Source organism: Carcharhinus amblyrhynchos, chromosome 24 (genome assembly GCF_965287045.1).
Source record: "Carcharhinus amblyrhynchos chromosome 24, sCarAmb.v2.hapA, whole genome shotgun sequence".
Lineage (NCBI taxonomy): Eukaryota > Metazoa > Chordata > Chondrichthyes > Carcharhiniformes > Carcharhinidae > Carcharhinus > Carcharhinus amblyrhynchos.
Genome location: NC_137347.1, coordinates 41025703 through 41038739, shown reverse-complemented (window position 1 = coordinate 41038739; position 13037 = coordinate 41025703). Strand labels below are relative to the sequence as shown.

Genomic DNA, 13037 nt, shown 5'->3' with positions numbered 1-13037 from the left:
GAAAGACCTTGTGCTGACAATGCTTAATGTAGACAATGGAAGCAATAATTATTTAACAAGGATACCTTTGTATCATCCTTTAAAAATAACTACTTCAGCATATTGCTGGCGGCTTGCTCCAGTGCACCTTAAATAAGCTTAAAATCATCCAGAATTATGAAGTTAGCCTAGACGCCAACTTTTACCTTTGAGTTTGGCATCGGGGTAAGCATTAGATGTTTTAATCCAGGTATGATAGGGTGGCACATGGTTCCTGGTGCCTCACAGCACCAGGAACCTGGGTTCAGTTCCCAGCTCGGGTGACTGTCTATGTGGAGTTTGCATGTTCTCCCCGTGTCTGCATGGGTTTCCTCTCTGCTCTCCTATTTCCTCCCACAGTCAAAAGATGTGCAGGTTAAGGTGGATTGGCCATGCTAAGTTGCCCCTTAGTATCCCAAGATGTGTAGGTTAGATGGATTAGCCATGGTAAATGTTTGGATTTCAGGGATAGGGCCTGGGTAGATACTCTTTCAGAGGGTTGGTGCAGACTTGATAGGCCGAAAGGCCTCTTCTGCACTGAACGGATTCTATGACTTGACCCACTCAGAAGCTTTTATCAAAACAACCTTTATTCAAGAACACAATTAGAATATAACAAAAAGAATTAGCATAACTTTTCACAGTTTAAATACTTAAACATGACAAAGTATAATTCTTAACAGCTAGCTATCTCTATTGTTCCAGTTCAGCAGTGTTCTCCATACACGTAAATTCCTTATTTAGAACTAGTTCGCACCAAAGATAAACATGTTCATGTTTATGCTAAACTTCTAGACTTTTAACACCTCTGCATGGAGATCCAGACAGCAGTTTCCAGAGAAGGATGTATCCTCAAACAGCAGAACTTCAGAGAAATAAACCTGGTCTCTGGCAGCTCTCAATCACCAGACTCAAAGCTATTTCTTATTTCTACAGCTCCCAAAAAGCAACTGCGCTTAATTTTTCTGTGTAAGCCTAGCTCCACCCAGTCACCTGATATTAATGTCAATCAACACAATCAAGTTCTACACTGCAAAACACCAGGGGAAAACACTAAAAACAGCAGAAGAGCATTAAAACAAATATCCTAGCAATTAGGAACAATTATGCTGCTGAGGTGACAATACAGGGCTGCCAATATGGACCCAGTGCCACCAGTTAAATTATCTAGCCTCCTCCTTCCCACCAGAATGGATCATTTTGCACTTCTCTACATGAAATTTCATTGGCCACTTGAAATTTCATTCTTGATTTTAATGACTATATCATTCTCTCTCTCTCTGCCTCTTTCTCTCAGGGTGGGATATCCGGCAGCACTCGCCCCAAGACTGGAAAATCCCACCTGAGGTCAATGGACCCTTGCATGCTCTGTCCCCCACCTGCTACGATTCCTGTGGCTGGCAGGATGGGAAAATTCCGCTCTTTGTCTGTCTCTCTCTCTCTGTGTCTGTCTGTCTCTCTCTGTCTTTCTCTGTCTATCTCTCTCTATCTCTCTGTCTGTCTCTGTCATTCTCCCTCTCCTCCTTCTGTCACTGTCTGTCTCTCTCCCTCTCTTTCCCCCCATCTCTGTGTCTCTCCCTCTCTCTGTCTCTCTCCCTCTCTCTTTCTTTCTCTTACTTGGTCTGTCTCTCTTTCTGTCACTCAGTCTTTTTTCTCTCTCTCTCTGTCCCTCCCTCTCCCCCACCCCCAACCGGTCTCTGTTTGTGTCTCTCTCTCTCTCTCTCTCTTTTCCCTCCCCGACCCCCCCACCCCCTTGCTCTAAACAGAGTGTTGGTCCTATAGAAAGAGAGTCTGGGTACTTAATGAGGAGATGGCAGGTGAATTGAACGGGTATTTTACATCAGTCTTCACTGTGGAGAATACAAGTAACATCCCAGAAACAGCTGGGAAAAGAATGGCGGGAGGAATTTGAGAAAATTACAATCCTGGAAAATCTCAACAGGTTTGCCAACGCCGGTGGACAGAAAAGAACGAACGTTCATCAGGGCTTTGACGAAGAATCATCCAGTCTCAAAACGTTGGCTCTATTCTCCCTCCACAGATGCTGCCAGACCTACTGAGATTTTCCAGCATTTTCTGTTTTTGTTTTCATGTTAGAAGAAATTTGTGAAGAAATTTCTCCCCCCTTAGTCCTAAAAGGTTTACCCCTTATCGGCAAACTATGACTCCCAATTCTGGATTCCCTGACCACTGGGGACATTTTTTCTGAATCTACCCTGTCTAACCCTGTTAGAATTTTATAAGTTTCTACGGGGCGCTGTGAGGGGTCACCCATTTGATGTATGGGTTTGGGTTTGATGTATGGCAGTTGTATGGGATTTTGCAGAGTATTGTGTGCAAATTTGGTGTCCTTATCTGAGGAGGGATGTCCTTGCTATAGAGGGAGTGCAGCAAAAGCTTACCAGGGATTCCTGGGATGGCAAGTCTGTCATATGAGAAGATGATTGGTTAGGATTATATTGATTGGAGTTTAAAAGAGAGTGAGAGGGGATCTCGTAGAAACTTATAAAATTCTAACAGGGTTAGACAGGGTAGATTCAGAAAAAATGTCCCCAGTGGTCAGGGAATCCAGAATTGGGAGTCATAGTTTGCCAATAAGGGGTAAACCTTTTAGGACTAAAGTGGGGAGAAATATCTTCACAAATTTCTTCTAACATGAAAACAAAAGCAGAAAATGCTGGAATATCTCAGTAGGTCTGGCAGCATCTGTGGAGGGAGAATAGAGCCAACATTTTGAGACTGGATGATTCTTCGTCAAAGCCCTGATGAACGTTCGTTCTTTTCTGTCCACCGGCGTTGGCAAACCTGTTGAGATTTTCCAGAATTTTGTTTTGATTCAGATTCCGGCATCCATAGTAACTTGCTATTGTTTGATTTGATTTGTTATTGTCACACGTATTAGTATACAGTGAAAAATATTGTTCCTTGCGCGTTATACAGACAGAGCATACCATTCATAGAGAAGGAAATGAGAGAGTGCAGAATGTAATGTTACAGTTATACCTAGGGCGTAGAGAAAGATCAACTTAATGTGAGGTAGGTCCATTTAAAATTCTGATGGCAGCAGGGAAGAATCTGTTCTTGAGTTGTGCCCTTGGACTTTTGTATCTTTTTCCCGACAGAAGAAGGTGGAAGAGAGAATGTCTGGGATGCGTGGGGTCATAATTATGTTGGCTGCTTTGCTAAGGCAGCGGGAAGTGTAGACAGAATTGTTGGATAGGAAGCTGATTTGCATGATGGATTGGGCTATATTCACAACTTTTTGTAGTTCCTTGTGGTCTTGGGCAGAGCAGGAGCCCATACCAAGCTATGATACAACCAGAAAGAATGCTTTCTATGGTGCATCGGTAGAAGTTGGTGAGAGTCACAGCAGACATGCCAAGTTTCCTTAATCTTCTGAGAAAGTAGCGGCATTGGTGGGCTTTCTTAACTGTAGTGTCGGCATGGGGGCACCAAAACAGATTGTTGATGATCAGGACACCTAAAAACTTGAAGCTCTCGGCCCTTTCTACTTCATCCCTGTTGATGTAGACAGGGGCGTGTTCTCCTTTACACTTGCTGAAGTCAATGACAATCTCTTTCGTTTATAAAAAGTGTCTCGTTGATCTTCCTGAAAGCTTCATAAGTGTACAACAAAATTGATGTAGAGCAACCTTAATCAGGGTGGATACAAGTTTGACCCCTTGTGTGTGCTACACTGATCTCTATAAAACTGTGCGACAGGGTGTGTATTATTTTTCATTTGGCGAGCTGCCTGAAGAAAATCGGCACGTCCTCAAATTAAGTGTGTTCTCTGATGTACTCCAGGAAATGCTGTGTCCCTTAATTTTGCTTGCTGAAAGGGCTAACTTCAAGCAGGTCATTTTAAAAGAGAAATCATAAATTCAGCAACACTCACGTTCTGTAGCATTCTCTGTTTGTAGAATCCAAGCCGGTTGCTGCATCTGAAACCAAGACACAGACGCCTTTCTTTATGCGAGAGAATTGATCAATTTGCTCAGTCTCCGAGCTCTCCTCCCACTCAACCCAGTGTCCCAGCTATCCCCGATTCATACTTCTTCAAGGAAAACAATAATCAATAAATAATAGAGGTGACTGTCCTTCGAGGGGGTGGGGGGGGGGGCACTGCAAATAAAATAAAACGCCAAGGGGAGACTTAACTAATTAGGTCAAAATGTCATTCTCGGGGGTGATGATGCACCTCAGTTCCCGTGGCAACCACTGGTTGCAGAAGGCCTGAAGCATGCCAGTCCCTTATTTACATGTGCTCACTGAGATGATACTGTGCCTTTAAGAAATGTATCTTCAACATATGAGGGATATGTTGAAAATTGAGCTCTGTTTACAGTTCCCATTTGCCTGCTCCAGGTGACCCACATGCTGAGAATGAAGGAGAATAATTGATTCTAGATAATGGGGTGTTTGTTTTAATCTGTGCTAATGCAGTTTTGTTTATTTTTTGGTTTTTCCCTGCAGTTTCAGAGTCAGGTTTAATTAAGTTGATTGACAAGAGACAGAGTCATGTTAATGGGTGCAATTAAGCTTACAGGGAAAAACAGTTGTATTCTGCTTCTGACTGCAAGAAGCCAAGAGGTTCCTTTCCCCCTCTCTCTCTCTGAGGCCACTGTTTGAGTGTCAGAAGACAGGTGCCTCTCTATACCTATCTCCAGGGGTGTTCAAAGACTTGAGGCCCACTTACCAGCGTGTACGCCCATGTTGTTTGCTAATTGATTTTATACAGGCATTTAAGTCTATGAGAATATTGCTTAAATTGGAACTAATAGAGATAGATTAGCACTTAAGAATTGCATCTTGTCATGGTTAAGTATTTCACTTGGTAAAAGTTAAGCTAATTTATTCATTATATTTTAAACTGTATTGTTAAATAAAGTTTGTTTTGATAAATGCTTCCAAGTGTGTCAATAGAATCATACCAGGAGTAAAACACCTTATCCTTGCACTAGTGCCAAAATAAAGAAAAGGTTGGGGTCTAGTCTAACTTCATAATGTACCTTGGGGTTTCTGATCTGGTCCCTAGCATCATGGACAGTTAAAACGCATTATCTCTTTCATTTAACCTTAACAATGTAACTGATACCTTAATAACGTCATTGATGAAACATTGGCATCTTCAGAGGTAACTAATTAAGGCTCACTGATAAAAATAAATTATGGTTTCTCGAAAAATGATGACACTGTTGAGGGGAGAAAAAAGTCTCTAATGGCTGATAATTTTTTGATCTTTTCCTAGGTTCCGACAGGTTTATGGGATCACGAGATCCCCCTCGTTTGATCAGTAGGGATCCATCCAGCTGGACTGTAGAGGATGTGATGCAGTTTGTTCGTGATGCAGATCCACAGTCTCTGGGCCCTCACGCAGACCTGTTCCGAAAGCATGTACGTGTATAACCCTGTATTGGCACAGGCTTCATGTGCCCATGGGCCAGGGATCCAGTGTATAGTTAGCAGTAAGATCCAGGGAAATGACTGTCTCTGCTTTTATAATCTTTCATCTCAAGCCAAGTCATGCTCAAATAAACACTAATACTACAATAATAAAGCCACTCAAATGTCAGAAGAGGCTTTATTGTTGTAATTATCCCACAATCATGAAGATAATATTTTTAATTAAAAAGGTTTTTAAGCTATGTTTCAATTCAACATAGTCCTTTCATCTCTTCTCTCATTCCCATATTTCTAATTTTAATTCCCTATCAAATTTATGTTTCTCTTTTATTGAAAAGAAAAATGGTTATTAAAGTTTATGCCCAACCTTTCAGCTTCTTCCAGGTTCATTTATAGAGATGCAAACAATTTATAGCAAAGTGCTTTGCCTCACTGAAATACAATATCAGTCAGGAGACAGATGGATGAAAGAGTGGAATGCTTACGTCACAATTACGCTTTTTGTTTAAATAAAGGACTAATGAAACAAACGTGCATCCAGACAGATAAACTCGCTGTAGCACACAAAGGTTTAAAATCCAACAAGTCGTTCTTTTGGTATTGCCTGCAGATAATTGAAGGTTCATTTTTAATGGTGATTCTACATGTAACTCCCTTTTGAAAAAGGTTACTTAACTTTTTACACTGTTCAAATGTGCTAAGCCCTCCTCACTATATTGCTTATGATAATATTATTGGTGGCACGGTGACATAACGGTTAGCACTGCTGCCTCACAGCCCCAGGGACCAGGTTCAGTTTCGGGTGACGGTCTGTGTGGAGCTTGCAAACTCTCCCTGTGTCTGCATGGTTTTCCTGTGGGCGATCTGGGTTTCCTCCCACAGTCCAAAGATGTACGGGTTAGGTTAATTGAACATAGTAAATTGCCCCTTAGGGTTCGGGGGGTACTTGCAAGGTAAATAAGTAGAGTTACAGGGGTAGGGTGGGGTGGGATTGTGGTCGGTGCAGACTCGATGGGCCAAATGGCTGACTTCTGCACTGTAGGGATTCAATGTTTATGGGTGGCATGGTGGCGCAGTGGTTAGCACTGCTGCTTCATAGTGCTAGGGACCCAGGTTCAGATCCATCCTTGGGTGACTGCAAGTTCTCTCTGTTTCTACATGCGTTTTCTCCGGGTACTCCAGTTTCTGGCCAGAGTCCAATGATAGGCAGGTTAGATGGATTGGCCATGCTAAATGCATGGGGTTGCAGGGGGTGAGTCTGGCTAAGATGCTCTTCAGAGAGTCAGTGTGGATTCAGTGGGCCGAATGGCCTCTTCCTGCACTATAGGGGTTATCTGATTCTAATCCTGATTTTCAGGATTACTCTGCTTTCCTCCTCCTGTAAGTGATAATATTACATCATTAAAATTGTGGAGGGTCCTCCAAATTTATTCATGTGACTCTTCGACACTGCCCATGCATTAGATTAGTTATAAATAATCATTGTGTGAAAAGGTGAACAAGCGTAAATGGTCCCTTATTCTTTCATGGAACATGGGCATCACTGGCATTTGTTGCCCATTCCAAATTGCCCTTGAATTGAGTAGCTTGCTAGAGGATAGTGACGTGTGCATGGAATTCACACGTTGAGGCCAGATCAGGTACAGAAGGCAGATTTCCTTCCCTAATGGGCACTCCTGGCAACTATTTCTGAGACTGGCTTTATATTTCAGTTGTTTTTAATGGAATTCAAAATCCCTCCAACTTTGTGGTGGGGTTTGAACCTACATCCATGGAACAGTAGCCTGGGCTTCTAGATTATTAGTCCAGCGGCCTTATCATTCACTATGCCATCCTCTTCCCATTAGTGTCATGCTTCATCAAGGCCCTGATGTCTCAGTGAATATATCAAAGACCTGGATGTAAATCCTAGAGCTTCAGCAATATTTCAGATCGACTATGGTTGGGATTTTCTGCAGCCCCCCTTTGGCGGTGACAGGATCTTCCAGTTCCAACATTGTCAGTAGGTTTTCGCATTGTTTGCACCCTCTGCTGCCTGGAAATGGGCAGTGCAGGGTGGTAGGTCCGCAAACAGCGAGACTGGAAAATCCTGCCAGCAAGACCAGGCTGAAAATTTTCCCCTATGTTTAGCCCGATGCCATTTAAGGACAGCTCTCTATTTAAATGTCTTTCCAACAGACCTCAGAAGGAAAGTAACCTTTGAAATCAAAACTGGATAAAATAGTGCTCCTTTATTCGTGGCCTTGATTGCGTGCATCGCTGGGAAAGAGGCCCAATCTGTGTAAAATTTTGCTGATGTGGATATGCCGGTGTTGGACTGGGGTAAACACAGTAAAAAGTCTGACAACACCAGGTTTAAGTCCAACCGATTTATTTGATAGTAAACTCACTAGCTTTCGGGTTAGTCCCTTCGTCAGGTGAATGGAGAGTTCTGGCCTCAGACAGAGCATATAAAGCACAGACAGTTTAGAGATTACTGATTAGAATGCACATCTTTACACCTAACCTGCTGTTCAAGTCTTAAAGTGGCCAACAACGTGAGTGGAAGGAGCACTGATCACAGGTTAACGAGATGTGTATTGTCTCCAGACAGTACAGTAAGTGAGGTTTTGCAAACCCAGGCAAGTCACGGGGGTTACAGATAGTGCGACATGAACCCAAGATCCCTGTTGAGACCGTCCTCATGTGTGCGGAACTTGGCTATCAGTCTCTGTTCAGCGACTCTGCGCTGTCGTGTGTCGTGAAGGCCGCCTTGGAGAATGCTTACCCGAAGGTCAGAGGCTGAATGCCCGTGACCACTGAAGTGTTCGCCAACAGGAAGGGAACAGTCTTGCCTGGTGATTGTCGAGCGATGTTCATTCATGCGTTGTCGTAGTATCTGCATGGTCTCCCCAATGTACTATGCTTCAGGACATCCTTTCTTGCAACGTATCAGGTAGACAACCTTCACGACACATGACAGTGCAGAGTCGCTGAGCAGAGACTGATAGCCAAGTTCCGCACACATGAGGATGGTCTCAACAAGGACCTTGGGTTCATGTCGCCCTATCTGTAACCCCCGTGACTTGCCTGGGTTTGCAAAACCTCACTTACTGTACTGTCTGGAGACAATACACATCTCTTTAACCTGTGATCAGTGCTCCTTCCACTCACATTGTCGGCCACTTTAAGACTTGAACAGCGGGTTAGTTGTAAAGATTCGCATTCTAATCAGTAATCTCTAAACTGTCTGTGCTTTATATGCTCTGTCTGAGGCCAGAACTCTCCATTCACCTGACGAAGGGACTAACCCGAAAGCTAGTGAGTTTACTATCAAATAAATCGGTTGGATTTAAACCTGGTGTTGTCAGACTTTTTACTAAAGTTGTGCTACCGTGGGCGGCATGGTAGTACTGTGGTTAGCACTGCTGCCTCAGCTCCAGGGACCTGGGTTCAATTCCCGGCTTGGGTCACTGTCTGTGTGGAGTTTGCACATTCTCCCTGTGTCTGCATGGGTTTCCTCCGGGTGCTCCGGTTTCCTCCCACAGTCCAAAGACGTGCGGGTTAGGTTAATTGGCCATGCTGAATTGGCCCTTAGTGTCCTGGGTTGTGTAGGTTAGAGGGATTAGTTGGAAATATGTGAGGATAGGGCCTCAGTGGGATTGTGGTCGGTGCAGACTCGATGGGCTGAATGGCCTCTTTCTGCACTGTAGGGTTTCTATGATCTATGATCTAAAATGACCGAGTCATTCTAAGATTTGTGTTGGTTATCTTAGAATCATAGAATCCCTACCGTGCAGGAGATCATTCAAACCAGCGAGTCTACACAGACTGTCTGATAGAGCATCTTACCAAGGTCCACCTCCAGCCCAATCCCCATAACCCAATGCATTTACCCCACTAATCCCCTTAACTTACACATCTTGGGACATTAAGGGGCGATTTAGCATAGCCAATCCACCTAACCCACACATCCTTGGACTATCGGAGGAAACCCACCCAGAAACGGGGAGAATGTGCAAACCCCAGACAGATAATCATCCAAGGCTGGAATCAAACCTGGGTCCCTGGTGCTGTGAGACAGCAGCGCTAACCACTGCGCCACCGTGCTGCCCTCAAAGGCAACTGCTGCAGGATAAAATTAGCTTGTTTCTACTAATGAATTACTGAACTTGATTGCGTTGCAGGAAATTGATGGGAAAGCTTTGCTGTTGCTACGGAGTGACATGGTGATGAAGTATATGGGACTAAAGCTGGGGCCAGCCTTGAAGATTTGCTATCACATTGACAGACTGAAGCAGGGCAAATTCTGATTCGTGAACTCGCTGCACCGGAACGCATTCAGAAACTGCAGAACTCTAGAATGAGCCACTCCCTGCCCCCTTCCCGAAAGGATGACGCCAGTGGGGATTTACTCACTTTGGGCTCCGCTTTCAAATGCCATGTGTCTTTCTAAGATACCAATGAAACAGGATTGTTCGGGACTTTGAATCACCAGGATTGATGACAGGAGGAACCTTGGACTGATGCAGTTTTATGTAAAGGCTACAGCTCACAGTGAAGCTTGCTCCTCTGAATTTTCAAATTTGGATAGGAGACGCTTCTATCCAGCTAACATGAAACATTTTAAGAAAATGCTCTGGATATTGCTGTTGTGTAGCAGTCGTATTTCATTTTATGAGTTTATTTCAGTTATTCATTGCTTATTCCTCTTGACAGTGGGACCGGTTTGTATGTTGTACAGGCATTTCACTGTGACTGGCATCTGCTTGTGACCTAGCATCACTTTACACACTCAATGTCTCTCTTGCCTTTTAAGTGCTGGGAAGAGTTAGAGAGACTCAAAAGCAGTGACGATGTGATGCCTTCTGTCTTTCTTCAGTTTGCTCCAAAGGGGTAAGAAAGTTTAAAAACTAAGTTAAAGGAATTTTTTATATATATGAATCAAACCTCTAAACTAAGACTCTCTGAGGAGAAAAGTATGGAAGGTACTGCTGTTCCTTTCATGGTGAAAAGTCCAGTTATTTTTTTTTGTAGCAAGAATCTGATTTCTGTACTACAACACTATATGTACAGTCTCCTTTTATTTGCTTCTTCGCTTGCTTTATTTTATTGCTTTTCTTTTTTTCATTTTTGTTACCAAGTCTAAAGTTTTGTACAAAATATTATGTAGCAGAATTGAACATGTAGCATTTGTGATTTCCAAATTTTTATGTGTTGCAGCCATCCAGTTGAACCCACCAATAACATAGACCAAGTCAATTGGGAGACCTCCATTATTTAAGTGGCCTGTTTTTTTTTTAAACTAACTTTTAAATTAACTTTGCTTTGCCAACTCCTCACTAAACCCAGCCTATTTCTCTGTCCACTGATTGAAGGTGGTTGCTGGGATGTGGTTCTAAGGGTGCTGGTTGCCCTCAGCTCCTTGCCCCAGTTGTCACTTTGTAGATTGGCTCAGGCAGTTATGTATCGCAGCCAAGCTCAATCCTGCCCTCCTCCATGTATCTTTTTCAAGAGGAGATATTGGTTAATAATTGGGAATGGGAGTCCTGATCTTCTTTCCCCCACCCTATCCCAGAGCACTAAAACCCATTGCAATCCCGTGACTATGATCACGGCCGCGAGGGGTTAATGTAGCTTGAACTGGAACTCATCAAAACCAGGAACTCGTTGCTTTGTGTGGCTCAGATACGAGCAAATTTTATCGACAACTATCGGGGGAAGCAAGTTTGAGCTGTGCTTTTTTAATGTTGTGATGATTCCAATGTTACATAGAAAGTACGGCACAGAAAGAGGTCATTTGGCCCACTGGTCTGTGCTGATAAAAAAAGAAAATGCTGGAAAGGTTCTGCGGGTCTGGTAGGGAGTGGCACAGTGGTAAGCACTGCTGCTTCACATCGCCAGGGACCTGTGTTTGATTCCCAGCTTGGGTCACTGTCCGTGTGGAGTTTATACATTCTCCCCATGTCTGCATGGGTTTCCTCCGGATGCTCTAGTTTCCTCCCACAACCTGAAAGACGTGCTTGTTCGGTGTATTGACCCGAACAGATGCCACAGTGTGGCAACTAGGGGAATTTCACAGCAACTTCATTGCAATGTTAATGTAAGCCTTACTTGTGACTAATAAATAAACTTTTAGCATCTGTGGACAGAGGAACAGTTAATGATATTAATCTGTTTGACTCTTCTTTTGAAACAGAAACTCTGTTTATCTCTCCACAGATGCTGTCAGACCTGCTGAGGTTTTCCAGCATTTTCTGTGTTTATTTCCGATTTCCAGCATCAGCAATATTTTTGCTTTTATTTTGCAATCAATGCCAGTGTTTAATGCCTCACACCAACCTCCTCCCACCCCACTACAGCGGAACCATCAGCAAAACCCTCCATTCCTTTCTGCCTCATCTGATTATCCCGCTTCCCTTTCAGTGCATTTAGCTGTTTCAATGATTTCATGGGCTGGATTTAACACTCCTTCCCCCCCCCCCCCCAGCAGGCTTGAAGCTGAATGGAAGCCAAGCCCACCCCCTGCTCCCGCGAAATGTTATCAGCAGCAGGATGGATGTTCAACATCCGCCAACTTGCAGGCCAGTTAAGGCCAATTTGCCCAGTTGAGGGCCTCATCCTGCTACTGCCCGAATTTAACTGGTAGTGGGAGATGCCCTCGCCAGGCATCCATTGGGCGGATGGCAGAGGGGGGCATCCCCTCTTTAACAGGCTGCTGGACCTTTCCGAGGCACTCATCCCAGGCTTGGGTTCCTTCTTCCAATTATTGTTGTGTCCCATAGAATCCCTGTAGTGCAGAAGGAGGCCATTCAGCCCATTGAGATTGCATCAGTCCCACCCAGGCCCTATCCCCACAGTCCCTGCTAGCTCCCCTTGCTAATTTAGCATGGCCAATCCATGTAACCCGTACATCTTTGGATTGTGGGAGGAAACTGGAGCACCCCGAGGAAACCCATGCAGACATGGGGAGAATGTGCAAACTCCACACAGTCAGGCTGGAATTGGAACCTGGATCCCTGTCGCCATGAGGCAGCATCGCTAACCACTGTGCTACCGTGCCGCCCCCGTCAATGGGATTTGCCAGATTGGCCCTGGCAAGACTCCAAGCTCGTCTGCCAGGCTGTCTCTCAGAATCACTGCAGTACTGGCAGTGGCCACTGCTTGCGGGTGGTGTTAACCAGCTGGCCTCCCATTGTCCAGCAGTAATCTGAGATGGTACTTCCTGTTCCTGAGGGACATAAGGTCAGAGGTCAACTCAATTAATTTCCAAAACAGCAACCCTCTGAAGGGAGGGAGTGGGGGTCTGTGGATTGCTGTTAAATCCAGCTGCCCATGGCAGAGTGTCCCAGAGAATAGTTCACAGAGAGGGAAGAATAGGTGGTCATTATAAACAATTTAATTACTTAAGCAATATTCAAAGTAAGTTAGTTGTATGTTTAGCTATACTCATTGATAAGGTTACAAGGCTAAGTATCAAGCTGGACAGAGGAATTCTTCTCACTGCCCTGCTGAAGCCTGAAAATCCCTTCCACCACATTGGAGAACTGCAGTAACATTAAGGCCAAAATAGAACCTGATGCTGTAGTGGATTAAAAGTCTGGAGTGAGGTATCACCTCACAATCAATGAACA

General features: G+C 44.1%; 1 protein-coding gene across 1 annotated transcript in view; it reads left to right on the top strand.

The window, feature by feature from the left end:
- The window catches only part of LOC145357724 (polycomb protein SCMH1-like), a 172008-nt gene extending 160123 nt beyond the window's left edge, over window positions 1–11885 (top strand). The window contains exons 15-16 of the mRNA XM_080211148.1: window positions 5270–5415; window positions 9591–11885. Of these exons, the coding sequence (XP_080067274.1) occupies window positions 5270–5415; window positions 9591–9716 (272 nt within the window). The 3' untranslated portion in view covers window positions 9717–11885. The remainder of the gene's footprint in view (window positions 1–5269; window positions 5416–9590) is intronic.
- The last annotated feature ends 1152 nt before the right edge of the window (window positions 11886–13037 follow it).